Source organism: Prunus persica, chromosome G5 (genome assembly GCF_000346465.2).
Source record: "Prunus persica cultivar Lovell chromosome G5, Prunus_persica_NCBIv2, whole genome shotgun sequence".
NCBI lineage: Eukaryota > Viridiplantae > Streptophyta > Magnoliopsida > Rosales > Rosaceae > Prunus > Prunus persica.
In genome coordinates, this window is record NC_034013.1 from 18,300,221 (window position 1) to 18,326,338 (window position 26,118).

General features: G+C 37.9%; 5 protein-coding genes and 1 long non-coding RNA gene across 8 annotated transcripts; 3 read left to right on the forward strand and 3 right to left on the reverse strand.

Moving 5' to 3' along the window:
- LOC109949209 lies at positions 3,906-4,585 on the forward strand. Its single transcript, XR_002271743.1, has 2 exons — positions 3,906-4,019; positions 4,519-4,585. It is a non-coding gene; the product is annotated as an uncharacterized LOC109949209 (long non-coding RNA).
- On the forward strand, positions 9,078-10,604 carry LOC109949210. The gene is made up of 2 exons (XM_020564150.1): positions 9,078-9,753; positions 10,003-10,604. Exons 1-2 carry the CDS (start codon positions 9,592-9,594, stop codon positions 10,246-10,248), a joined length of 408 nt encoding a protein of 135 aa, XP_020419739.1. The 5' UTR covers positions 9,078-9,591; the 3' UTR covers positions 10,249-10,604.
- Positions 12,156-16,015, reverse strand: LOC18777051 (probable metal-nicotianamine transporter YSL7). Its single transcript, XM_007210272.2, has 6 exons — positions 15,248-16,015; positions 14,308-14,468; positions 14,125-14,222; positions 13,886-14,020; positions 13,589-13,778; positions 12,156-13,484 (listed from the first exon to the last, which is right to left on the reverse strand). Exons 1-6 carry the CDS (start codon positions 15,741-15,743, stop codon positions 12,369-12,371), a joined length of 2,196 nt encoding a protein of 731 aa, XP_007210334.1. The 5' UTR covers positions 15,744-16,015; the 3' UTR covers positions 12,156-12,368.
- On the reverse strand, positions 17,413-19,329 carry LOC18777155 (DNA-directed RNA polymerases II, IV and V subunit 12). The gene is made up of 3 exons (XM_007209774.2): positions 19,192-19,329; positions 19,015-19,107; positions 17,413-17,652 (listed from the first exon to the last, which is right to left on the reverse strand). The coding sequence occupies exons 1-3, from the start codon at positions 19,229-19,231 to the stop codon at positions 17,630-17,632; spliced, it is 156 nt and encodes a 51-aa protein (XP_007209836.1). The 5' UTR covers positions 19,232-19,329; the 3' UTR covers positions 17,413-17,629.
- On the forward strand, positions 20,982-22,535 carry LOC18776663 (putative GEM-like protein 8). The gene is made up of 4 exons (XM_007210996.2): positions 20,982-21,352; positions 21,516-21,599; positions 21,674-21,963; positions 22,069-22,535. The coding sequence occupies exons 1-4, from the start codon at positions 21,187-21,189 to the stop codon at positions 22,249-22,251; spliced, it is 723 nt and encodes a 240-aa protein (XP_007211058.2). The 5' UTR covers positions 20,982-21,186; the 3' UTR covers positions 22,252-22,535.
- Positions 22,888-26,111, reverse strand: LOC18777866 (basic transcription factor 3). 3 transcript variants are annotated; one of them, XM_007209648.2, is made up of 6 exons: positions 25,988-26,111; positions 24,925-24,992; positions 24,026-24,174; positions 23,860-23,916; positions 23,426-23,464; positions 22,896-23,341 (listed from the first exon to the last, which is right to left on the reverse strand). In XM_007209648.2, the coding sequence occupies exons 2-6, from the start codon at positions 24,990-24,992 to the stop codon at positions 23,151-23,153; spliced, it is 504 nt and encodes a 167-aa protein (XP_007209710.1). In that variant the 5' UTR covers positions 25,988-26,111; the 3' UTR covers positions 22,896-23,150. The 3 variants fall into 3 exon arrangements, with proteins under 3 accessions (XP_020419740.1, XP_007209710.1, XP_020419741.1); XM_020564152.1 differs by lacking the exon at positions 25,988-26,111 and adding an exon at positions 25,742-25,825 and having other exon boundaries at positions 22,975-23,341; XM_020564151.1 differs by lacking the exon at positions 25,988-26,111 and having other exon boundaries at positions 22,888-23,341; positions 24,925-24,998.

A 26,118-nucleotide genomic window follows, 5' to 3' on the forward strand; every position in this document is an offset into this window, starting at 1 on the left:
TATGTTATGTGCCGATCCAAACAACTCCCACTTGGTGGCACTGATTCAGATGCTGAGGAAGAAAAGATGCATCTTCTCTCACAAACCTGGGTAAGACCATAAAAGGAAGAGAGGAAAAAGAATCTGAATTGTTTGTTGTACTGATGCAGACCCTACCTTCCTACACAGTCAAAATTCTAAGCACAATTTGTTTTGACAGGTTTTCCTTTTTTGATATTTCTAGAGATTCTAGACTTTGAAGAGGATTTGTAGCCGTAATTTTTATCTAGTCTGTCTTGTGGGAGTGGGAAAAGAAAGAGAGAGAAAAGGAGCGAGTAGGGTGGTTGACTAGGTTGGGTGGGTGGGTGGGTGGGGGAGCTTTAGTTGAATTAATTTAATACTAATTTCATAAACATAACAATTTGCTAGAATTAATAATTAAAGAATATTTTAGGAATAATGATGGGTGGAAAGATAGGATTGTGTTTTTTTAAAATTTACATGGTGGGTGGAAAGATAAGGTTAGTGGGAAAATAGGATAGATGGGTGGAAATATCAGCACTCGTCAGCTATTATTTTTTGGGTTTTTTTTAGTTTTGTTTATATAAATTAAATAGTATATAGTTTATTTATAATTTTAGTGCTAAAAATAAGTATATGACTAAATATTTTTTTTTTTTGGGTCTGATTTTCTCTCTCTAGGCTAGGCCCATTCATTCTTGACTTTATTTATTATTTGCAAGAAATACATCGAATTATATTGAATGGCTGAGTTTGCCTTTGAATATATAATAACAAGAAGATACACACTACACTTCGTACTATAATACAAATTATGATAAAGAGTGACGGTTTGGTTCGTTGGTTTTTCCAAGGAGTGAGAAAGAGAAAAGAGAGAGAGAGCTGGAAATTTAGAATTAATAAGATATACGATGAGTTTTAAGGTAGCTTTTCCACATTGCTTGCATTTCGATTGCATGATATATGGATTTAATAGACAGCGAGAGGAGGCTGGCTGATGACTGGATGAGATCATGAGATCAACTAAATTTGTTGTATATCTCTAATAATTACTATTATATTATACTAATAACCTCTACTGATAATTGTATACTATCTGACTCTAAGACTGTAAATTGTACATAATAAATACCATACCATGGTATATGGCTCTCAGCCCAGACAGCCTCTCTCTATTGAGAAAGACCGCATTTGGTTCATGGAAAAGAAGGTTTGGGAATGGAAAATTAATTATTTTCCCAAGTTTGGTAAGTCCAAGCATGGAAAATAGTTTTTTGGTACATGGGAAAAATAGTAGGGCAAAATGTAACCCTCTTCCTTCCTTGAGTTTCATTTTCCCTTCCCATGGGAAAACTTTGGGAAAATGAGCCAGTATTAAACGAATATTTAAATGCATTATTTTTTATTTATTTGATTTCATATATTGATATAATTGAAAAATTAAACAAACTTTGTTTTACATTCCTACGAAAACCAAACATTGTAAAGAAAATAAATTAGTATTTCCTAGTTATTTTTTCAGCATTACCAAACATGAAAATGAATATTTCATTTTCTATTCCTTAAGAAAATACATAGGAAAGTATTTCCCACCAAATTTTTTCCCCGAACTAAACATGGATATCAATGTCCATATGTCGCGGGGATATCACTATCCACTGTCTGTCACTTGCAAGTCGTAAGCTCTCTCTCTCTCTCTCTCTCTCTCTCTCATTGAAATTGAGTTGAATTGCGCTCTTTTACTTTTCATTATTTGCATTGGTCCACCAGTGCCCACGCACCTTGGAATCTACAGCATAATATTATATATCCCCCACGCACCAAAGCCCTTTTCACACCACATCTTGGAATCTACAGCGTAATATCATATATCCTCCACGCACCAAAGCCCTTTTCACACCACACATTGGAATAATATCATATATCCCTAAACCCTTGGAATAATATCATATATGCCTAAACCCTTTGAATAATATCATATATCTCTAAGAGCATCCACAGTGGGAGGGTGTATAATGAGGTGTATGTTAAATATACATCATTTATGATCTAAATCACCCGCAATGGCGAGGTGTAAACGAGTATAAATTTGCATAACCACCATGAGATGTAAATTTAGATGCAAATGTACATCTTTTTTTACATCTCTTGCAGGTGGGACCTACATGAGAAAAGATAAGAAAAAGTGGACAAAAGTGGGACCTACAGGAAAAAAGGTGAAAGAAATCAATTATACCTCTTTAGATTTACATCTTCCCCACTGGAACAAAAATCACATTTACAACCTCCGAAGATGTAAAGAAGATATAAAAATAGCTTTACACCCCCGAAAATACACCCTCCCATTATGAATACTCTAAACCCTTGGAATACACCACACCTTGGAATCTACAGCATAATATTATATATCCTGTCCTTTTCACAAGTTTCAAACTTCCAATATGTTAAATATCCCATCCCATCCCACCAAAAAATAAGAAAATAACTTCCATAAAAGCAGAATGGAAAATCAGCTCCTTAAATAAAATGATTGTGAATTAAGATGTTGCTAATTGAAGGACTTAGATTAATTCATGTTGGCTTGGACCAAACTACAACTGATCCATCCATCATCTAATATATTATTGAAATTGAATTAATTAAGGCAAGCATGAGGAAAGTTGATATTTTCAGTTTTTTTTTTTTTTTTTTGGGGGTTCGAAATCTGATGTCATTGAACAACCCAAACGGGAAGGAGCAATACAGAGATAAAAGCAGAGCAATACAAACAGAGTTGGATCAAGAAACAACTAGAACACAACTTCTAACCCTGAACAAAATTGAACTAATTAATAGGGGGGCATGGGAGCCCATCAGAGACGAGGACACGCATCAAAGACGGAGGTGGTCGATTGACCCAACTTTCCAGTTCCACCGCTCTTGCACCTATCAATGTTGCGACGTGAGCAGCTCGATTCCTTTTGCGGGGGATCCAGTTCCATTCGATATGGGGGAAGGCATACGAGACCTTCCTAATCTCTTGAATGAGGGGATAAATTATCCAGATTCTATTGCCAACAGCCCCTTTGATCCCATTGTGGTTGTGGATGCATCGTTCGTCCATCCAATTCCAACATCAACATCAACATCCATGTGATGTTCCCCGGGTTGAAAGAAACTTGTACGCCTACAACTTTGAAATGCAATATGAATCAGAAGATCAGACAGCAGCTAGCAAGCAACCAAGCATAACAAGAATATATATAGACCAAGACGGCCATCAATAAAATCGGCTCACTTTAGCAAACTAGTCGAACCCGCGGCTTTGACTCAATGAAAATTCGACTTCTTAAATGTTAGTTGTACATAGAGAGAATAGAAAGAATTTTTGTAAGTGTGATTGTGATACCGCTGCATAGAGTACGCTACATGATTTTAGCAATTGAGGTACCCTTTTCTTTTCTTATGAAGGGCGCAAATTTCTCCCTCCTCTAAATGATAACCTTTTGATTCGGAGAGAGAGAGAAATTATAGAATTGGTAATAAGGGGTGGATTGTCATTGTCAAAGATACATAATATCTTCTTAGCTGGAACTTGGAAGATGCCAAAAAAGAATATTCCGCTGGTTTTATATTAATATGCGTCAACTCTTAAACGAATAATATTGTATTTTGGGTTATATCGAGACAGTTTTCTATTGTTTGATGAATTTTCCAAGAAAAGGACGTGCAAAACAAAACGTTAGCTATGGAAGTGAGAAATTGAAAATGTTCTATCTTTCCACTTCGTTTTGATTCTAAGATTGTTTTTTCACCCCCCACAATTAAAGCTGTCTTAGGTAGATTCTGAATTTCGGGATATTATTATTTTGCAAGGAACTCTTCATTTGATTTTTGTTGTTCTTGTCATTCTCAACTGCATTACCTTCATTGTTACGAAGAAGCACTGCTTGATATATTTAGCGGTTGCTTTCACCATTTCACTAGGAACATATTTGGGGTACTTCCGTACACAGATGAAAAAGAAATTTAACATCAAAGTAAGCTTTCTTTCTTTGTCCATCATCGTGTGTGGTTCCTTACTAACTGATAATTTTTGGTTTTACCGTGAATGAGTAGTTTTCTTTTCTTCGTCTAATATTAGTATTTGCCTCATATTGTCTATTCATATTTTTAATCCTGTACTCTTCTGCATTAAGGTTGCTCTCTCTTTTTAATTCAAGGGTGCAAAAGCCACATGCTATAGAAAAATAGAGAAAATTTGGGTGTGGTTGGGTAGATGGATTGCATTTTCTATTATTGTAAAGAGGGTGCGATTGCTATATGATTGACCATTGGCAAGTGTAATGTTATGAATCCATGCATTCTTAGGAAAGAAGATAGTTCCATGTGAATATACTAATTACGTACCTTCCAGGTATTTATGATCTGATTGCGATAAAGTTTTCACAATCTTTTAACTTATGCCTTCTGTTGGTTATGTTTCATGGTTATACTTGAATTACACTACATTGTTGTGGGAAATGTTTTTATTTTCAGGGTAGTGATAGTTCCTTGGATGATTGCATCTACCATCTTATCTGCCCATGCTGTGCATTATGTCAGGTGATTATCGTTGCGGAACCTATGCTTGCAAGATAGTTGTCAAAATGGCTGATTGTAGTTATCACAAGTGTTTGTGGTACCCAGTGAAGAAGTAAGATGTTTAGCCCCATGCATGTTCTTTCTTTTTCAATTGATGCTTTGCCCCGCCTTTCCTCTTACTGGTAGTCATTTGTGAGTGTGATTCAGATGAATTAAAACCTCAGTGTGCTTGGAATATTATGCCTTTCATGGTTGCAGGATTCTTTATGTGGTTTTTATAACTGATTGATGTCAACCTCTTTTGTCATGACTTTCATGCATATTACTAGAATAAGCATTAGAATTTTCTAATCTCTATTGTGACTGACGTTAACATTTCTCTTCCAAATTACTTCTACTAAGACATTAACACTGATGAGTTCCTTAATATGAGGTTTTTCCTCTCTGTTATCATATCATATAATGATAAGGAGGCATCATATATATAAATTTCATTCTTGTTGTGAAGCTTTCTCAAGTAAAGTATATAATTACCTTCACCAGATTAGACACTTGATCGTTGCAGCACAACTTAAGAAATCCAACTGAAGGACGTAAAGTCATATAAACCTTAAACCATTCCATGTTTGCAATTTGACAAGTGGTCATCTTTTGACACAAATCCACTTTATACAGGTTTTGCATTGTAGTTTTGCACAAACTACATTGCAGTTTTCATTTAATTACAATTGGATTTTTGCTCTTTCCTTGGCCTTCAACCTCACCAATTTGAAGAGTAGAGGATACCCATATGAGGAATTGAGTGGGCAAGAGAAGAGTAGAACTACCCAAGAGCAAGGGAACTCAAAATTGGACTTTTGGAAACTGCATTGCAGTTTTCATTTAATTACAATCTTTGCTCGTCTTTGGCCTTCAACCTCACCAATTGGAAGAGTAGAGGCTACCTAAATGAGGAATTGGGTGGGCAAGAGAAGAGTAGAACTACCCAATAGCAAGAGAACTCAAAATTGGACTTTTGGAAACTCCATTGCAGTTTTCATTTAATTACAATTGGATTTTGATCTTTCATTGGCCTTTAACCTCACCAATTTGAAGAGTAGAGGCTACCCATATGAGGAATTGGGAGGGCAAGAGAAGAGTAGAACTACCCAAGAGCAAGGGAACTCAAAATTGGACTTTTGGAAACTGCATTACCAGGAACAGAGTATTTTACCAACATGTATTGAATATAAAAAAAAAGGCTTATTATGCTCTGCACCATTTACAACTACCGAAAAGCTCAAATGCACTCGTCACCAATTATTGGGCTGGAGCAAGTGCAATTTTGGCCACCTGCCAAACCAAATTAAAATTACACAGGAGAAATTGGGTGAGTTATTAGATGCACCGCCACACATCATACAGTGGAGCTACGAAATGCGCTTACGAAGCAGCTTGATTCTCTAATGGCAAAAAATGAGGTGTATTGGCGGCAACGCTCAAGAGCTACTTGGTTGAAAGCGGGAGATCGCAATTCAAAATTCTTCCATTACAAAGCCTCTAGCCGCCGGAGAAGAAACACTATCTCAGCGCTTGAAGATGAGCATGGACATTGGCAGACAACAGAGCAAGGTTTAACACAAACTGTGGTTAATTATTTCCAGCACTTGTTTTCTTCCACAGGGTCTTCCGATTATACAGAAGTAGTGGACGGTGTAAGGGGGCGTGTCACAGAGGAGATGAACCAGGCTCTTTTGGCGGAGTTTACTCCAGAAGAAATTAAAATTGCACTTTTTCAAATGCACCCATCTAAGGCACCAGGCCCAGATGGCTTCTCTCCTTTTTTCTATCAGAAATATTGACAGATTGTAGGTGAGGATGTGGTGGCGGCAATCTTGCACTTCTTCAAAACGGGCAAATTACTTAAGAAGATAAACTTCAAGCATGTGGCCCTCATCCCTAAAGTCCATGAACCAAAGAACATGATGCAATTACGTCCCATCAGTCTATGTAATGTCCTTTATAAGATTGGGGCGAAAGTGCTCGCCACCCACCTAAAAGCAATCCTTCCTACTCTGATTAGTGATACTCAAAGTGCTTTTGTTTCAGGCCGTGCAATCTCAGACAATTCAATCGTGGCTTTTGAATTGCTACACATGATGCATAAGAAAAATCATGGACGACAAGGGTATCTGGCTCTCAAGATTGACATGAGTAAAGCATATGATCGGGCAGAGTGGAGTTTTCTGGAGGCCCTAATGAAAGGAATGGGTTTTGCCCCACGATGAATCCAATTAATCATGGAGTGCGTGACGACGGTTTCGTATTCTTTCATGTTGAATGGAAATTCAGTTGGTTATGTCATTCCACAGAGAGGACTTAGACAGGGTGACCCCCTTTCACCATATTTATTCTTACTATGCGCTGAGGCTCTCTCAAGTCTTATTTTGCAGGCGGAACGACGTAATTTACTTCATGGAGTGAATCTATGTCGGGGGGCTACGTCTGTTAGCCACCTTTTTTTCGCTGACGACAGCTTCTTGTTCTTGCGGGCAAACCAACAGGACTGTGAACAAATGAGCATTATTTTCCAAAAATATGAAATGGTGTCAGGTCAGAAAATACACTTGGAGAAAAGTTGTGTCTCCTTCAGTAATAATATGGACCGTACTGATCAAGATAACCTAGCTGCAGTTCTGGGAGTTAGGAGGGTTGACCAGCATGATGTTTACTTGGGGTTGCCTACTCATGTGGGAAGATCAAGAAGGCAATGCTTCAACTCTCTTAAGGAGCGCATTTGGAAGAAAATACAAGGTTGGAAGGCAAAATTGTTAAGTTTTGCAGGGAAAGAAATTCTCCTAAAAGTGGTGGCACAAGCTGTGCCTATTTATATGATGAATTGCTTCCTCATCCCTAAATGTCTATGTGACGAAATTCAACAAGTGATGGCTCACTACTGGTGGGGTGAGCAAGATGGCCAACGAAAAATACACTGGCTCAGCTGGAACAAATTATGCTTGCCTAAACAGGAGGGTGGGCTTGGTTTCCGTAATTTATATGCCTTCAATATGGCGCTCTTGGCCAAACAATTATGGCGCTTGATTCAAACCCCAAACTCTTTAGTGGCACGCATCCTGAAAGCCCGTTACTTCAAGAATTGCTCTATATTAGAGGCACAAATCGGACATTCCCCCTCCTATATTTGGCAAAGCTTATGTAAAGCACGTGTCCTTATTGAAAAGGGATCTCGGTGGCGAATCGGGAATGGCCACAGTGTGCGTATATGGGGAGACCGATGGCTCCCTAACTCTGAATCTTTCCAAGTTTCCTCACCACAAGCAGAGGGGTTTGATGAGGCAAAAGTGAACTCTCTTATTAATCCAGTCACTGTGCAGTGGAAGGAGAACCTTTTGCAAGCTTGGTTCTCGGCCGAGGAAGTGAATTGCATTCGAAACATCCCTTTAAGCTTCAGACACCCACCAGACATCTTGATTTGGCACTTTGAGAGAGATGGTCAATACACAGTGCGGAGCGGCCATGAAGTTGCTCGTCGGGTTTTGCTCCGGCAAGACGGGGACGACACCAACATGAATGGAGGACCCATTGTAGCTTGTGAACAGGTCTGGAAGAAGATTTGGAAAGCCCGAGTACCACCAAAGGTTCTTATATTCATCTGGCGCGCTCTCTTGAATATTTTACCCACTAAGGATAATTTGATTCATCGTAGTATCTCTGAATTGGGAGGCTGTGTTTTTTGTGGGGCTGAAGAAACTGTGGCCCATGTGCTTCTCCGATGCCCCATGGCTATTGCTTCTTGGTCTTTATTTCCGGCCTGGGCACACTTTAATACTGATGCCACAGAGGAGTTCAAGATGTGGTTCCAAGGATTTGTTGCAGACCACCCACTTCATGTGCTAGAGAAAGTCATGGTGTGCCTATGGATGCTATGGTATGAGCGCAATCAAATGGCCTGGGCAGGACGTCAACGGAGTGCAACAGAAATTGTTAGTGGAGCAATGCACTGTTTGCAAGAGTTTCAGGAAGTACACCCCCTCCAAAGACCCATACCTCACGTGCCATTGCTAAATGGGTGCGGCCACCGCCTGGAGCTATTAAAATAAATGTGAATGGAGTGTTTCATGGTGAATCCAGTTTTGGTGGGGTTGGTTTGGTGGTTCGTAATTCTACAGGTGCCTTTCTTGCATGCAAGTTGGTTGTGCTAAATGGGATATCAAATCTCATGCATGCCAAACTGGTTGCATTAAGAGAAGGCTTAATCTATGCTGCCAAGTGGTCCAATCTGGAATGTCATATAGAAGGGGATTCCCAAGGCGCTTTACACTCAATACAACGGGGCCAAATTGATCTGTCCCATCTTGGTTGCCTAACTGAGGATTGTCAAACACTTTTGGCCAGCCAAGAGCGTGTTTATTTGAGGGTTACAAAGAGGAGTGCAAATGGGGTTGCAACATGGTTGGCTCGATATGCTCTACACTCTCAGGGAATAGCAGAATGGGTTACTGATCCCCCAGAATTCCTACAAGATGTTTTGTTCATTGATGTAATGTAATTTTCTTGTTGTGTACGTTATCGGCATATGTGGTACTCTTTCCTACTCCGGAGTTTTTCCCTTGTGGTTTTCTCTGGGAAGGTTTTAACGAGGCCACGCATGACATGCCTTTTCTTCCTCCCTTCTAGTAGAATGAATTCAACCTTTTCAAAAAAAAAAAAAAAAAGGCTTATTATCACAAAACGTTCCTAACGTTTGCGAAACTATCATATTACATTTTTAAATTTTTTTTTATCACTCATTATCCCTAACGTTAATATAAATACTCTTAAATAGTCTTTTCATTAAAAAAATAGTTAAATCCCGAATTTTATGAGGGATATAATCCTCAACTCCCTTTTACCTCTCACGCTTCAAATATATTTCCTCGTGGTCATCGTCAACATCATCAGACCATTTCTACGCTTTTTCTGAGAAATAGGGTTTTTCAATCGTGGGAAATTGGGCGATAAAGCTTCTGCAAAAATGTCTGAGAGAAGATGGATGAGGCAAATGAGCGTTGGGAGACCAAGACCAAACCTACATTTGTGCACCCAAGGGTCTTGACCAGGTGTAGAATCTCCATATCCAAGCAATTGGAGATGGCAGCGAGGCCTACGTTACTGACTAAAAGCTTTTCTAGATGGATCTCAACCATGGAGGTGACTTGCTCTGCTATCACCTGGAGAACCTTGTCCCAATCGCCAGAGCACCTGAAAAGTTTCAGAGTCCTCAAATTCTTCTTTTTTTCTCTGTTTTTTGCTTTTGGGCTTTATTCGTCGAGTGTAATAAAATAACACAGGGATTTTTGTGGCACTAGTAGTTCTGGGAATTGGGTTTTACTGCCAACGTCTGATGCATTAATTCTTAGTTAATTTTTGTTTCTTTTTTGTTGTTTTTTGGTGTTGCAGAGTACAAATCAGAGTAGCAGAGAAGCTTCAAAGCTCAGACTGAAACGACAAGTCGTCGGCAAGTGTGATCGCAGTATGCTTCTAGCCACGACGACGACATGCCGGCAGATCGCAAAAGATTCGTCGTCGGCCTCCATCGGCAGATCGCAGCCGTTGATTTGGGCTTGGAGCGATGGCTGTTGCGGCAAAGCTTCTCGGCAAAAGTGTCCGGAAGTGATTTTTTTATGGAAGTCATGTAGGGGTTAATGTGATGGAACTGAATGTGGTTGATGATATAATTGAATGTATTAGTTTATTCAATTTGTTCAAGGTATGTTGTTTACAGTTCAATTTGTTTATGTTAATCCCTTTCATTTTCACCCCTTACCTTTAGCAATTCCAACAAGAAATGGAGGGAAATGGTTCCAAATTGGTGACGGGTCTGAGTCATTGAAGAGGTCAAAAGGATTGATTTGAATATTATACTCCTCAATTTAACAGTTTTTTTAACGGATAGATTATTTAAAAGCACCCATATTAACGTTAGGGACCATAAGTGATACAAAAAAACTTTAAGGATGCAATCTGATAGTTTCGCAAACGTCATGGACGTTTTGTGATAATAAGCCTAAAAAAAATATTGTTTTGTTTTTTTTAACTTTAGAGCTGAGCATTTTTTTTCCCAAACTCAACATTGCCGTTTCCATTTTTGTATTGCAGTTTCTATTTATACATTGTAGTTTCCATTTTTGTATTGCAGTTTATGTTTATTCATTGCAGTTTCTATTTCTGCATCGCAGTTTCCATTTTAGTACTTTCATCTTGGTTCCTCCATTTTGCTTCAATAAAATTATTTTTTGTTTATGTAGCTGTTTTTTTTTTTAATTTTAAACATAATTGATATCTACATTGTATTTTTGTTGCAATTTCTGTTTTTATTTGCGATTTTTGTGTGAATATGTGTTGAAATGATTTTTTTTTTTAAACCGTTGATTGTTTATATAAATATTGTATAACTGAATAAATATTACAAAATAAAGTTTGGTGTAGTGGTTTGTGAGTGAGCCTTCCTCCTTTGAGGATCAAGGTTTGAGTCCCTTCAAAGACACAAAATCTTTTTTTTTAAAAGGTGAATAAAGGGCAATGGAGTTGGTCCCCTAACAGTGGTCGACAGCAGGAGTCCAACAGTGGAGTCCGGCGGCGGGAGGCTAACGGTGGTGGCCGGTTGGCTAGATATGGACATATGACATAGTATGCTTGCCTTAGAAGGAGTGGCATTGTGTGTAATTTTGATATTTTTTAATGATATTTTTGTAAAATTAGGTACTACATTTTGGTCTTTGGCCTTATACTAACTAGATGAAATTGTATTCTTATCTTTCAAATTAATAAATTGTATTGTGTTTTAAAACTAAAGCTCTCTTTATTTAATATGCGTCAACTCTTGAACCAATAATATTGTATTTTGGGTTATATCGAGACAGTTTTCTATTGTTTGATGAATTTTCCAAGAAAAGGATGTGAACACATGAATTAGCACTGCCGAGTCAAGATTACAAAGAAAGATGACTCTCTCTGTAAATTTTTAAAAACATGTCACTTTCAAGACTCCATATATAATCTATTCACAACTCCATGGGCTCAATGCTGCCGAGTGCTTGCTTTAGCTGGAGCCTGGAAGAAGAACCACTCAGACTCAGCATTCACATCCTGTTCGGTGACAGACACACCAAAATGCCAATTATTTTGTGAATCTCAATAATTATACAACCATGCTTGATATATTTAGTGGTTGCTTTCACCATTTCACTAGGAACATATTTGGGGTACTTCCGTACACAGATGAAAAATAAATCATACATATCAGTATACTTACTTCCTCCACGTGATATTCCGCATCATAGTTAGGCAATGGAATGTTTTAAGACCTTCTGATTCTGATCATCCATAATGTTGTTGATCGCTCGTCAAACTTTAACACTTGATGAGCCTGGTCACACCAACACTCAGATGGGATCGATCGCACTATATATACATGTTCATCAACCATGATTAATTTGTATTAGATACACTTAGGGGAGATTTTAATTGCTTATTTGGAAGAAATGAAATCAAGATTGAAATGGTGAATGATACACTAAGGCGATATTGTCCTAAAAATGAATGGCGCTATGTAAACTAAGTCGACTACGAGAGATTAATTATCAATTTAAGCAAGCAAAACACTTAATGTAATTTTATGTAATCACATAGTTTGGTACGGATATTTGGCAGTGCCTTTGTCTTCTCCGAAGCAGCATTTGATATTTTACAGAGATATGCAACCTTCCAATTCCAAGACTTTGCACTTATTCATATACCTAGGCTATCAATCATGCTGATCAGCCTTAGGCTTTACCAGTTAAGAATGTAGTAACTCTATCGTTTTCTGCCCTTGACAAAAACCTCATGCAAATTGGTGGCTTAACCCCGGCAAGAGAAAGTATTGAAGCAGGCAAAGTCCAAACCCCATCGCCACAGATCAAACCAGAAGCTACTGCAGGCACAAAAGCATCTGCCTTGGCCTTGTTCACCCTTTCCCACAGAAACACTATCAAGCTCCCAATGCACATGTCAATGGCAAAATACGATCCCAAATAGAAAGGTATTGCCATTGCCATTGGTAGTGGAACGAAGCGTGCCCTCTTCTTACCAATGCAATCCTTGATCACGTTTGTGAGAATGGCCGCGCCAAAGAAGACGGTGCAAAGTAAGAGGCAGTGCTTGGGGAGAGATTTGAAGCCTTCCACCCCGAGAATAGCCATGTTACGATACACAACAGCAAGGGGAGCAGGATAGGCACTTTTTGGGGTGCCGAGGTCAGTGAAGGCTTTGTAGAAGAGCCAAAACACACAGGGAGAAATTACACAACCCATTGCTGTACCGATGACTTGGCTCACAAACATTGAGCGGGGGGAAGCCAAGGTTAGATAGCCGGTCTTGAAATCTTGGGTTAGATCAGAGGCTGTCGAGACAATGTTCATCATAACTCCGCATGCTGCGAGTCCAGCAAGAACACCACCATGTGCAGAGCCGGCCCATGCCCCGATCATGAAGATGGCCACCTTTCCGTAAGTGGAGGCCAGAGACCAATCAGTGAGGCCACAGCCATATGCATTACAGAAAGCCAAGCTGGGCGCAAAGAGGTAGATGACCAATATATAGTACCACTTGAGTTGGGGAAATATGTGGGGGACAGTGGCAATTGAGACTGCAGCAATGGCAACATAGCCTCCAACAGCAAACCATGCTGGAATTTGGTCTTTGAGAAAGAGTTGGGTGCGGCGCTGGTCATCATATGAGAGAGCAGAGGTCACAGCTGGAGAGACCTGATCTTCAATCGGGAGAATGTTGTTCACATCTTTGGCTCGGAGTTGGGATTGCAAGGCGATGAGGGTTCGACTTAGCACCTTCAAGAAGTTGTATAGCCCGTCACCGAGGATCATGGCAATGGCAATGAAGACCTAATGAATTGATTAAATACAGTACAGGGTAGGTAAGTTTGAAGATAACAAGTATAACTTGTTCAAAACAAAAGCAGTAGTAGAAAAGAAAACAGATCACACACCTTGTAACCTTGAAGGCCATTCATGCTTTTTGGGCTGAGTTCTTTGCTGTACCAATCGCCACTCCTGTTTTCTATGAGAGGCCACATTAAACCCCAAGACAGAATACCTCCAAGAAGAACAGATATGTTCACAATGTAGGGGCAAATCATCCCTACTCCAACATATGTGGCCGAGAAATCAAAGAAGAACCTGCAAATAGAAATTCATGAATCATGATCGATCGAGCTACGTACCACATTACATTACATATATATATAATCGGACAGATTCAAATAAGAATAATGTATAAGTAGTACTGGTTCTGATATGCTTTGAGGCCGAGCGTAGGGAAGCTTGCAAACCCACAATCACTTCCAGCAGTATAGAACCACTGAAAGAAACCCCACAAGAAACTGAAGGAGAAGAACTTTCCCAACTCCTTTACTTGTTTCCTAATTGAATAATAATAATCCAAAGAAAAAAAAGGAGTTTAGATTAGAACCATAAAATAAATAAAAAATAATTTTGAAATGATTAATTTTGAAGGAGGAGTTACTTGGCTAGCTTGGCTCCTTGAGGAGTGTGGAAACTGTTGATAAGATGAGCAGTTGCAGTGCCACTTGGATATGTCAATTTGAAGTCTATGATCATGATCTGAAACCAATCTCATGTTATCTTGACTAGTGAGTGAGTGTTGAAAGAGTTGATTCATTAAAGTTCTTATAAGTTTATTAAGTACCTTTCGAAGAGGCACGACAGAGAAGAGGCCGAGAAAGCTGACAACAAAGAGAAAGCCAATGAACCAAAGCAAGCCTGGTTCTTTGATATCACTAGTACTGCTGTCTGCGGATTGCTGGGCAATGCGTGCACTCATGCCAAACAGATAGCTCCCAAACCCTCCTGTCAGTTTGTACATTTACTTTACACATTACGTACTTGAGTAAATAAATATATAAGCTTGGCATATCATTATATCATACATACATGAATCATGATAGATGATACAATACACCATCAATTTCAATTCAATCATCTTTCCACTCACTATTTATCTTCATATAATATTGGGACCACCACCACACCACTTGCCTAAACTCAATCTCTTCTTTTTTTTTTTTTTTTCTTTTTTTTCTTTTTTTTCTCGACCTAGTAGGAGCATTGCCAGCTGGAGGGGCCAACCCGGACAAGAGACACCCTAGGCCTCCAATCTTGTTTCTATGGCCGCAAGCGCTGGGCTTCACCAACTTAGGCAAACTGATCTCACGCTAACGTCATTAGCCAATTTAAATATATAAAAAATTGAAAAAAAAACATGGTTGGTTGGTTTTAATAATTTCCTTGTTTCCTAAAAAAAAAATTAAAATAAAAGCAGATTTTGTCATTTTACCAAGCTAAGCCAGCATGACAGAAAGAAACTAATAATTAACGACGTCAACAAAATCAAAATGAATGAAGCTAGCTGGATCCCATCTTCATCTTCATCTTCAAGGATGGCAGATGGCGGATGGCAGAAGATCGATATGTTAAATGTTAATTAATGTAATCAGCTTATTAATTAGCAAAGCATAATGAATGAATGAATATAATGAAGGTAGTAGATAGACTGATAGATTTAAAAAAAACAAAAACAAAAATCAGAAGAGATAGAGTCTAGAGATGATAGATAGATAGATAGATACCGCTAAAGGCGATGCCGGAGGAAGCAACGACGCAGGTCTGGATAACAGTGTTCTCTTGCCTGGTGAAGGGCTGTTTGAGGAGGCCACACCTGTCGAGGAACTTGGTCCAAGTCCTGACAAAGAAAAAGCCCAAGAGTCCAGCAGAGACGTTGAGAGAAGGAATAATACCGGTGGTGAGGTTGAGCTTCATCACTATCAAACTGAAGAGCACGCTCAGCACAAGGCTTATGAAAAACGCTCTCACAGTCAGCTGCTCCTTCCATGACGGCACTGTTTGCTGCTCAAATATCCTTTCCACTGACAACTCCTCCTCCAACCCCAGATTCTCCTTCTCTTCCTCTTCCTCGTGCTTGGTCATCTTCTTCGGATCCAGCGCCTCAAGCTCTAAATCATCTTTTCTCAATCCTTGTACAAGTCCTGCTGCTGACGCATGATGATCCCTTTGGTACTCTAACTGATCATCTTGTTCAAGTTGATGTTGTTGCTGAGTACCCATAATTAATATTATTTATGATAGCCTAATGTATTTATGGGTACTCGTGAATGTATTGATCAATCTTGTTGATTTGAGTTTCAGTTTGAGGCCGGGCCACATGTAGTGTAGTGCTTTAGCCTTTTTTACTAGTAATGCTGAAAGAAACCAACTTTTTTATTGACACCAAAATCAAGCATTTGTTGTTTTCTCTCTCTAGGCTAGGGCCCATTCATTCTTGACTTTATTTATTATTTGCAACAAATATATCGAATTATATTGAATGGCTGAGTTTGCCTTTGAATATATAATAACAAGAAGATACACACTACACTTCGTACTATAATACAAATTATGATAAAGAGTGACGGTTGGTTCGTTGGTTTTTCCAAGGAGTGAGAAAGATAAAAGGGAGAGAGAGCTGGAAATTTAGAATTAATAAGATATACGATGAGTTTAAGGAATCTACAGCGTAATATATCCTGTCCTTTTCACAAGTTTCAAACTTCCAATACGTTAAATATCCCATCCCATCCCACCAAAAAATAAGAAAATAACTTTCATGGATTGGGAGCCAAACCAAACCAAACAAAAGCGGAATGGAAAATCATCAGCTCCTTAAATAAAATGATTGTGAATTAAGATGTTGCTAATTGAAGGACTTGGATTAATTCATGTTGGCTTGGACCAAACTAAAACTGATCCATAAATTGAATTTAATTAAGGCAAGCATGAGGAAAGTTGATATTTTCAGTACTGGTGCCTTGTGGTTTTGGATGCATCGTTCGTCCATCCAATTCCAACATCAACATCAACATCCATGTGATGTTCCAAGGGTTGAAAGAAACTTGTACGCCTACAACTTTGAAATGCAATATGAATCAGAAGACCAGACAGCAACTAGCAAGCAACCAAGCATTACAAGAATATATATAGACCAAGACGGCCATCAATAAACTCGGCTCACTTTAGCAAACTAGTCGAACCTGCGGCTTTGACTCTATGAGAAATCGACTTCTTAAATGTTAGTTGTACATAGAGAGAATATAAAGAATTTTCGTAAGTGTGATTGTCACACTGCTGCATACATTACGCTGCGTGATTTTAGCAATTGAGGTACTCTTTTCTCCCTCCTCTAAATGATAACGTTTTGATTCCACTTCAAATGCCAATGATCTCTCTCTCTCTCTCTCTCTCTCTCTCTCTCTCTCTCTCTCTCTCTCTCTCAATTATAGAATTGGTAATAGCGGGTGGATTGTCATTGTCAAAGATATATCTTCTTTGTTCTTAGCTGGAACTTGGAGGATGCCAAAAAAGAATATTCCGCCGGTTTTTTTATTAATATGCGTCAACTCTTGAACCAATAATATTGTATTTTGGATTTTTATTTTTTTTATTTTTATAGGAATTGTATTTTGGGTTATATCGAGACAGTTTTCTATTGTTTGATTAATTTTCCAAGAAAAGGATGCGAACACATGAATTAGCACTGCCGAGTCAAGATTACAAAGAAAGATGACTCTCTGTAAATTTTTAAAAACATGTCACTTTCAAGACTCCATATATAATCTATTCACAACTCCATGGGCTTAATGCTGCTGAGTGCTTGCTTTAGCTGGAGCCTGGAAGAACCACCACTCAGACTCAGCATTCACATCCTGTTCGGGGACAGACATATTGTCCCTTGTATATATTTATCAAACCCATGTATGACCAAAATGCCAATTATTTTGTGAATCTCAATAATTATACAACCATGTAAAGAGCAAGATTTAGTACAAAACAATATTAACAAGTAGCCGAAAATGTACAGATATTATACAAACATCTCACTGAGACTTAAGTTCAAAGACATCAAACAGATTCAATACACGGATCATTGACTGACACAAGCACACCAAGTCTCTTCTTCAGCGTGCCTCATACTGAACAACTGAAAAAACAACCATGACTCGTATAAATCAAGCATTGAATAATGTGATAGAGAATATGATACAGTGATTAACATAATCAGCAAAGAAACACAAGAGCAACACTTGGACCGGAAATTGGACTCACAACACCATCAAAATGGTAGCCAAAAGGCATTCCACAGTGCTACAGAAAGGACACTACAATGCAATAGGAAAAATATATATGTATATGATAGCAATACAACTTGTGTGTGCGTGTGTATATCCCTTTTTTGTTTGTGTTTTAAATAGGACTACAGGATCGATGGATGAAGTTCTTTCCAAAGAGGAGCATATTAATATAACTTGTGCATGTATCAAATGTGTGAAACTTGTGCTGGTAGTTAGTATAACACGGTGATCCCAATATGACAGATAAGAAAAGAAATGAGTCTACATATAGCACATTACTATAGGGCTAGCATATAACTTAATGCTTTACATAAACAAAATGGCACGCCAAAACAATTGCCTTTAATCAATCAGTTTAACTCTCTAGGAAGAAGAAAAATAAAGCAGGGAACAAGAGACATATGTGTGTATTGTTTTGTTGGCACAACAGATTGTGATTAGCCTACACCAAGATGCACCAATACTGCTAGACTAATCACTGACCATAATCAGTAGGAATTCCGGACCAAATTGAATTGAAGGTGCATAATTGGGTGCAATGCTTTAATTGACATTGCTCTAGCAATCCCACAGAGACAGCATTGGTGCATCGTGGTGTAGGCTAATCACAATCTGTTTTATACAGATAAAACCATATCCTCAAAACCAGAAGCCCAAAAACTAACTAAAACCATTTGGCATCAACATAACTACCTTGTACACACCCTATCACTTTACTTACAAGTAATTGTCGGTTGTCATGGTGTAGTAAGTTTTTAATTAGGACTGGAAAGATAACAGCTACTAATTACCAAACAAGAAGAACGCATGAAATGTAAAGCATATCCACATCTTACACTAAAAGGACAGCAACCAGACGAACACTGTGTTTTTTACCAGGCTTTTAAAAGTTCAACTCACAATAACATTCCAATCACCGAAATCCACAATGGACGACTGAAATTTGATCCTTGAGAAAACCCAATCCCCAAATTTATATACTTTTCAATAGCAAGTAAAGAATTGAATATGCAACAATTCAATTCAAGCATATACAAGTTAATGTATTTCACCCAGTAGAAAACGAGCATTCAGTGAGGAGGACAGAATCAATTTCATTGAAAAAGCAAAAAAAGAAGAAGAAAAAGTTGATCGCAATAAAAGGAAAGAATACATCATACATGGTGGTAAGGTAGGTAATATAAATGAAATCTATGAGGATAGGGACTTACTGCGACGAGTGCGCTTCTTGTATAAGATACGGTAGCCGCATTCACGGCATTGAATCACATCGTTTGGCTTCAAGGGAATCTCCATCCCACAATCTACAACAACACAAACACTAATTTAGTGTCTATTTGCTAGCCTAGCCAGCCAACTTTCTCCAACAACAAACGCAAAATCAGTACCTCCACAGATGTAGTAGACTGGCTCTGGCTGCGGATCCATGAGATTACGTTCAAAAAGGGCTTTCTACTTCTAGGGTTTATGATATTCGAGCAGAATTAGTTTCGTTTCGAGGGGTTCTCGTTTTTGACTGTATTGTATATACGCGTGTGTATATATACGACATGCATTGATTGTTGGATGGCTCCATCGTGGTCGGAAATTGGTTTGGACTTGGAGTTTTAAGCCCAAACAAATTGGACTGGATTGTTAGTCAGATAGCAACTTGGGATTTAGGGACAGCCGAAGCTTGTCTTTCTAGTTTGTAACTTGTACACCCAACCCAGCGGCTTTTAGTGATAAAATTTCAAAATGCAAGGGAAAGAAAGAGTAGAGGGACGAGGGTGCTGCTACCAAACCAGACCAGTCACAATTTTGTTTTGTGTTTGGCAATTTGGCAAATTGGCAAATTGACACTCACATCGCATTGCAGGCAGTGGATTTATTACTATTAGAGTATCTATAATGATTGTTCAATAGTTTAATTTCAATGCAATAGTTCAAGTATCTATTGAATTGAACGGTGGTTTTACTTGAAATGGTATAGTTCAATAACTTCAGTTTATTGGTATGTAGGTCTCATAATTAGCTTCTATTACAATGAACTAGATCACACCTTTACAAGTGAGAATTTAGAAAATTATATGTACATGTTATGTTTGTAGTCTAGTAAATTAGACCAAAGAAAAAAAAAAGAAAAAAAACTTTGCTTCTTAGAAACTTTTCGCCTTTTGAATCGGATGAAATGCCATATCATCCTTATCCCCATTATTTGAGAGTAGAGAGAGATTATTCAATTTATTCCAGATCCAGACTACTACTAAGTCCTTTTCTATAAAACAAAAACAAATGCTGTCTGCCAGTGCCCACCATTGCCAAGACAATTAACTATTAAATAGGTGGGCAAGGCAACCTCATCCATCCTCCACCTTACCTAATAATAATTAATAATTATATGGTCAAAGAAAACATGATTATTACTATTATTATTTTATTTTATTTAATTTTAACCCAAATGGTAATGGAGTTTATGACTATTATTATTTGGTTGGAGTTTGTTTTGTTGCGGTCAAGTCGTGAAGTAAGTTTTTGGGAAACTTGTTTGTTTAAATTTTAGAAAAAGGAACTGCATGCAATTTGCAGACAAACAAAAGCACAGCAGCCCTGGGCTGGCGGTGGGATGCATGTGCGCAAAACATAAACTACAACTATTACTAACTTGTTGCTGCAGCCTGCAGGCAGGTTGAGCACAGTATCTCTTTCTTCTGTATATATGTGCTATGTGGCTATGTGGTGTTCATTATTTATGCAGCATATATCATATAAGTTATAACCTGAGTGAGTTCATTAAACCAATATTAGAATTAGAATTTAGAGTAGCTAGCTCACTACTAAGTTTGTTTATCAAATTTTGCTCATCAAGTCTTTTCTTTTGATTTTTGATTTTTAATTTTCAAATATGGGACTCCAATTTCCATGTATCTTTATCAATCAGTCAAATTAGCACAAATTTAGTGACTCTGTGTTGGTCCAACTCAGTCTGTCAGCCAGCCATCTTTTGTTGACTTGGAAGTTGATGGAAAAGTGAGGCTACTTTAAATTCCAAGCTAGCCCATTGCCACGAAATTGCTTTGCTTGCTGCTGCATCATATATGACATGTTGATCGTTGATGTTGCTTCTAGAAAGAAAATGTACATATATATATATATATATGTTCAACTTCAACAGTCAGTCAACAACTCCACAAGGAGAATCTTTGAAACTTGTATCCTGTATTATATTAATTTATATGGATGGCATTCATTTGTATTGTTATTATTGTATCTCTCCTTTTAATAAGTAGCTGGCTAGAGATAGAGAAGAGAGACTCGAGACTTTTCAAGACCAAGGCTCATTGACATTTGCCATCCGCAGACAAGCTGCACCAGGAGGCAGGAGGCAGAGAGGATCTTCATACATGGAAATGAAACACCATTTTGCAGATGAATATGTTGCAAATCCGTATATGAACTCGTATGGCACAACACCAGAGACAGACAGGCAGCAGCAGCACTCTCTATCTGAACCTATCAGCTTATGCCACAGTCCATCTTCTTCAGATTGCTCTTCCTCCTTCAAAACCAGTAATTACATACTCTTGCTACTTTACTTGATGTATGTATGTATGGGTGTGTGTAGCTAATAATTTAATAATCATGTATAAATAAATAAATATCCAATTTGTTGCAAATTGCAATCAAGTAAGTATATTGCCTGGCTAACAATATAATATAATATAATATATAGATGAAGAAGGTGATTCAGGGAAAGGCCTCAACACCAAATTTGGGAAGAAAAGTAGCAGTTTCGCATACAGGATACGCGAGCACGGTGAGAAACTCAACCAAGATGATTCATTAGATATTGGAAGACTTGACTTTATTTGACTCTAAATATTAATGCAGTGAAACTTGGGCCCAAGCTGTCTGAAACTGTCAAGGGGAAGTTGAGTTTGGGGGCAAGAATTATTCAAAAGGGTGGAAGGAGGAATATATTTAAACAGATATTTGGTGTAAATGAAGGAGAGGAGCTGTTGAAGGCCTCCCAGTGCTACTTATCAACCACGGCGGGTCCTATTCCTGGCCTGCTTTTTATTTCCACTCAAAAGCTTGCTTTTTGCAGTGAAAGATCCATCTCTGTCCCTTGTGCTGCAGCTGCAACTGCAACTGGGCAAGTCGTTCGAACGCCGTACAAGGTTTTTATTCGTTTCTTACTCTTCTTCTAATATCTAATCTTCTATTATAATTTCTATATATGAAGACGACAACTTATATAAACGGGCGGAATGGATGTTTTGCAGGTTCAGATACCAATAAGGAAGATCAAAAGAGCTAACCAAACCGAGAATGTGAACAAACCACAACAGAAGTACATAGAAATAGTTACCGAGGATGATTTCGAGTTCTGGTTTATGGGATTCTTACGCTATGAAAAAGCTTTCAGAAATCTTGAAAAGGCCATTTCCATTACCAACCAAAACTAGAACAAATTTATAAAATCCATCCATCAAACAGACTCGACTCCTACCATTAAGCTACATGATATGTGTTTTTTGGAGCGCTGCAAACAAGCTACCTCTAGCTATCTTCTGTGGTATTCTTTCTTGTATTTTCCTCCTTTTTAGTTTCTTGGCTTTTTGATGTCTGCCTGCCTACCTACCTACCATGTAATAATCATGTCAAGTTGATGTACGCTATTGTTTCATGGTTTGGTTCTGAATTCTGAATTCTGAATTCTGATGATGTGATGAGTTTGATTTTCAGGAAATTTTGATATAAAATAAGGACAAGCTGAATTATCTTAACCCTGCCTGGTAATAATTAAACAAAAATCTTGCTGAATAAATTAATTCAATATCACCGACAACAAATGGACACGGCTTCTGAAACGATTAATTGGCGCAACGCAACCGTGAAATAAAAGGCGCTTTTGTGTAGCGGCAAGCAGCTACCGAACTCAACTCGCTGACGATATATTCGTTCCGTCGGTTAACCAACAGACTTAAATCACATGCACTCTGCGATATTTTCTCTCCTAGTTGCTACCCTAAACCCCCTCTAAATCCTAAGTCTAACATAAATAGTTAATTAAAATAAAACAACATATGCAACCACCTAACTGCATTCAAACAGGATGCTTCTTTCAACACCTCGACAGTCACAAGACAGTAATCATTAAACACAATAATCGATCAAGAATTAGGAAATAGTAAAACTAGATTTTAACCAAAAGATAAAAGTAACTACTCTCCAGAGTATCACAAGGAGAATCACAACAACCACGGTCAGACTTTTTAAAAAAAATAAAAAAGGTAAAAGTAAAATAAAAAACTTTCAGAAAATTGAAAGTATATAAAATGACACAAAATCCCCTTGAAACTCTCTAAGAAGCTTGCTTCTCCTCCTCCTTGTCCTTCTCCTCTGCAGCGGCTTCAAAGGTCTCACCAGCAACAAGCTCAGGGACGTCGTCGTCATCATCCTCTTGTGCAGTGGTTCCACCACCACCACCACCACCAGGTGCTTGCTTCTGGAACTGCTCTGCCAGTTTCTTCAAATTGTCCAAGTTATCTGGCCCTGAAAATAATAAAAGGTGTCATAAGGAATTCCCCAACTCCTCTTTAAGCAAGAACAGAATAAAAGGATCACAAGCACACTTACCCAAGTGGCTGATAATACTGGGAAGAATATCTTGCAACTCTACAACAGAGAGAAATCATATGTCAAGTTATACGCCAATATGACAAAAATCTAAACAAGGTCAATCAAAAGGTAATAAAAGGCTCAATGCAGCATAATATCCAGGCACAAACACAAATAAACATTTATATATGTTTATTGTTTCAAAACTCAGGTAGCGTTCTCTTAAAAGATAGTACAACATTCAAAACAAATTTCCAATCCAAAGCACATATTGACAACCAAAACTCAAGAGTAAATTGATCGTGTAAATACACTATTGGAAGCCCATAACACCAATATTCTATCCATTTTTCTATATTACTATTAAATTGAAAATACAGAAGACACCAGAACGGTTAACAAGTTCAACCATCACTTCAAATTTAAAAGATAGAGAATAAATATTGGCATACTCTTTGTCTGAGGAGAACCGCTAACAACCCAAGTATTGGCAGCAATGGAAGCTTGAACTGAAATGTACAAGGAAAATCATCAACTATTAGAGAAAATCAAAATATTAGAATCTTGAAAATCAAAATAATAATTTACAGGATCAGAGTTCTGGCAGGTTAGCTTCACCTTTGGGGTTTATGAACTGGATGACAACATCATCCTTAAATATGTTAACTTCCTCGATTGCAGGAATAGCATTCACCCCTATTCTCTTAAGGGTGCTCTGAAGCCTTTTATCGTCAGTGGTAGTTGTCTTGTGAACAGCCTTCTTCTTTCTGAAATTGGGAACATAATAAATAAACAAAATCATGTACAAACAAGATGAAGATCATACAAAACACAAGTGATAATTACAAAGAACTGCACGAATGTGTAAGACTTATGACTCAAAACAGAAGAGCAGAAAAACCCATCACACTCTCCTCCAGAGTAGGCTCTCTACTGAAAAAGCAATTACACCAATTGGAGACTACCTTTCTGTTATGAGCTCCTTAAACTACGGAGCCATCTGGTGTAACGAGCACCAAATGCAGCATACACTAAATTATTGTATTTAAATTCACAGTGCGCCACATAAAGAGTGCATGTTACTTTTCTTTGTTGGTTCATTAGTACAACTGCAATGGTTATACAAATCAATAAAAGAGAAAACTTTCTGTTCCCCATGGTGAGAACAGACTATGAAAGTCTTCAAAAAATAACAAGAACAAGAAGAGAAAAAAAACATGGTAAAACAACAAAAGACAACAGTCCACTCAACATGTCATCCCTAACTGCTTCACATAAGGAACTCAAATTGCAAATCAATAATTTGATGAAGTAAACTACTTCATCAGGTGCTCAATATAATGCATGCAGACCAAATGAGCATCAACCATATTAAGTGACATATTAGGCACTAAACTGGCTCACATATAATTGCACACATATTTAACTCATAATCATTAAGGACAAAACTTGATATTTTAGCCTCTGTGACTCAACTTGGTAGAGAAAAGGAGTTTCAAGCTTAAAAGTTAACCCACCTCCTCATGCTACCCTTTCCACCAGTGCGAACTGCACCGGCCATCTTCATAAGTTTCTCCCGATTCATCTGCATAAAAAGTGGGTACTGTAAGATGAAGGGATGAGCTTCAATTGAAAATAATTCAAGATCCAAAACATTGCATCTAAAGTTAAGTAGACTGTATTTTAAGCAATAAAACCCCCAACACGACCGAGAAATTTGTTTTACAATGTCTCAAATTGTTTTCAAAACGAATTTTACAATGTCTCAAATAAAGGACAAATATTCTATTTTCTGTTATCTTGTTTCTTCAATCTCATACTATACTAAGAAAACCAAGCATCTATGAAGTGCCAACATGAAACTGATGAAAGAATGCATCAATTGTACAATTTTACAGAGTGGCAATGAAACCAAAACCATGTAGTTCAGAACACCATCCAAATCCCATAAACATCAACAATTATCTCCGAAACTGAGTTTATCTTAATTAAATTTAAGAGAACAATACATATATACAAGACTGTGATACAAGTAGAATTGCGAAATCTGGATAATATGATACCGGTAACACTGTCATGGTAAAAACCCACTTAGAATTAAAATTTTGGAATTTTCACACCCTCGAACACAGAGAAATACAAAATCTATAATAATGGAAGACACTTCCAAAGTAGTAGTAATAGTATATGTGAACAATACGAGCACAAGTGTAGCAAAATTGCAATCCCATCAAGTAAAGCATTTCAAACATACTCTTTGGCTGCACAAACAATTAATAAACCAACCAGAAAAGTCTAACACTACAATACTGGTAGCATAATTGCATTACCCACCAAGTAAAAGCAGTCTTTTTGGCCGCCGAATGAATTTGAAATACATAAAAAGTAAAATAACAAAGAAACTGAAACTTCAGTTGATGATCAAGCGCCTGCCGGATAACCCTCATACCTTTGTACATCCGTGTTACCCAGAAAACAAGCATAAACAAAATCAAAACAAAGAAGAAGAGCCCTAACTCAGAAAGCGATACAGATACTATACATGATTAAGGAGAATAACGAAAGTGCGAAAGAGCTCACCTTTGAGGTTTTGGCCTTCCTAGGGTTTTTGTGTGTGGGATAAGAAGAGATAAAGATTAAGAAGCCAAGCCCTCAACCTCAGACGGCGCTAAGGTTAGGTTTTCTCCTCGCTATAAAAGCCTCCTCTGGCT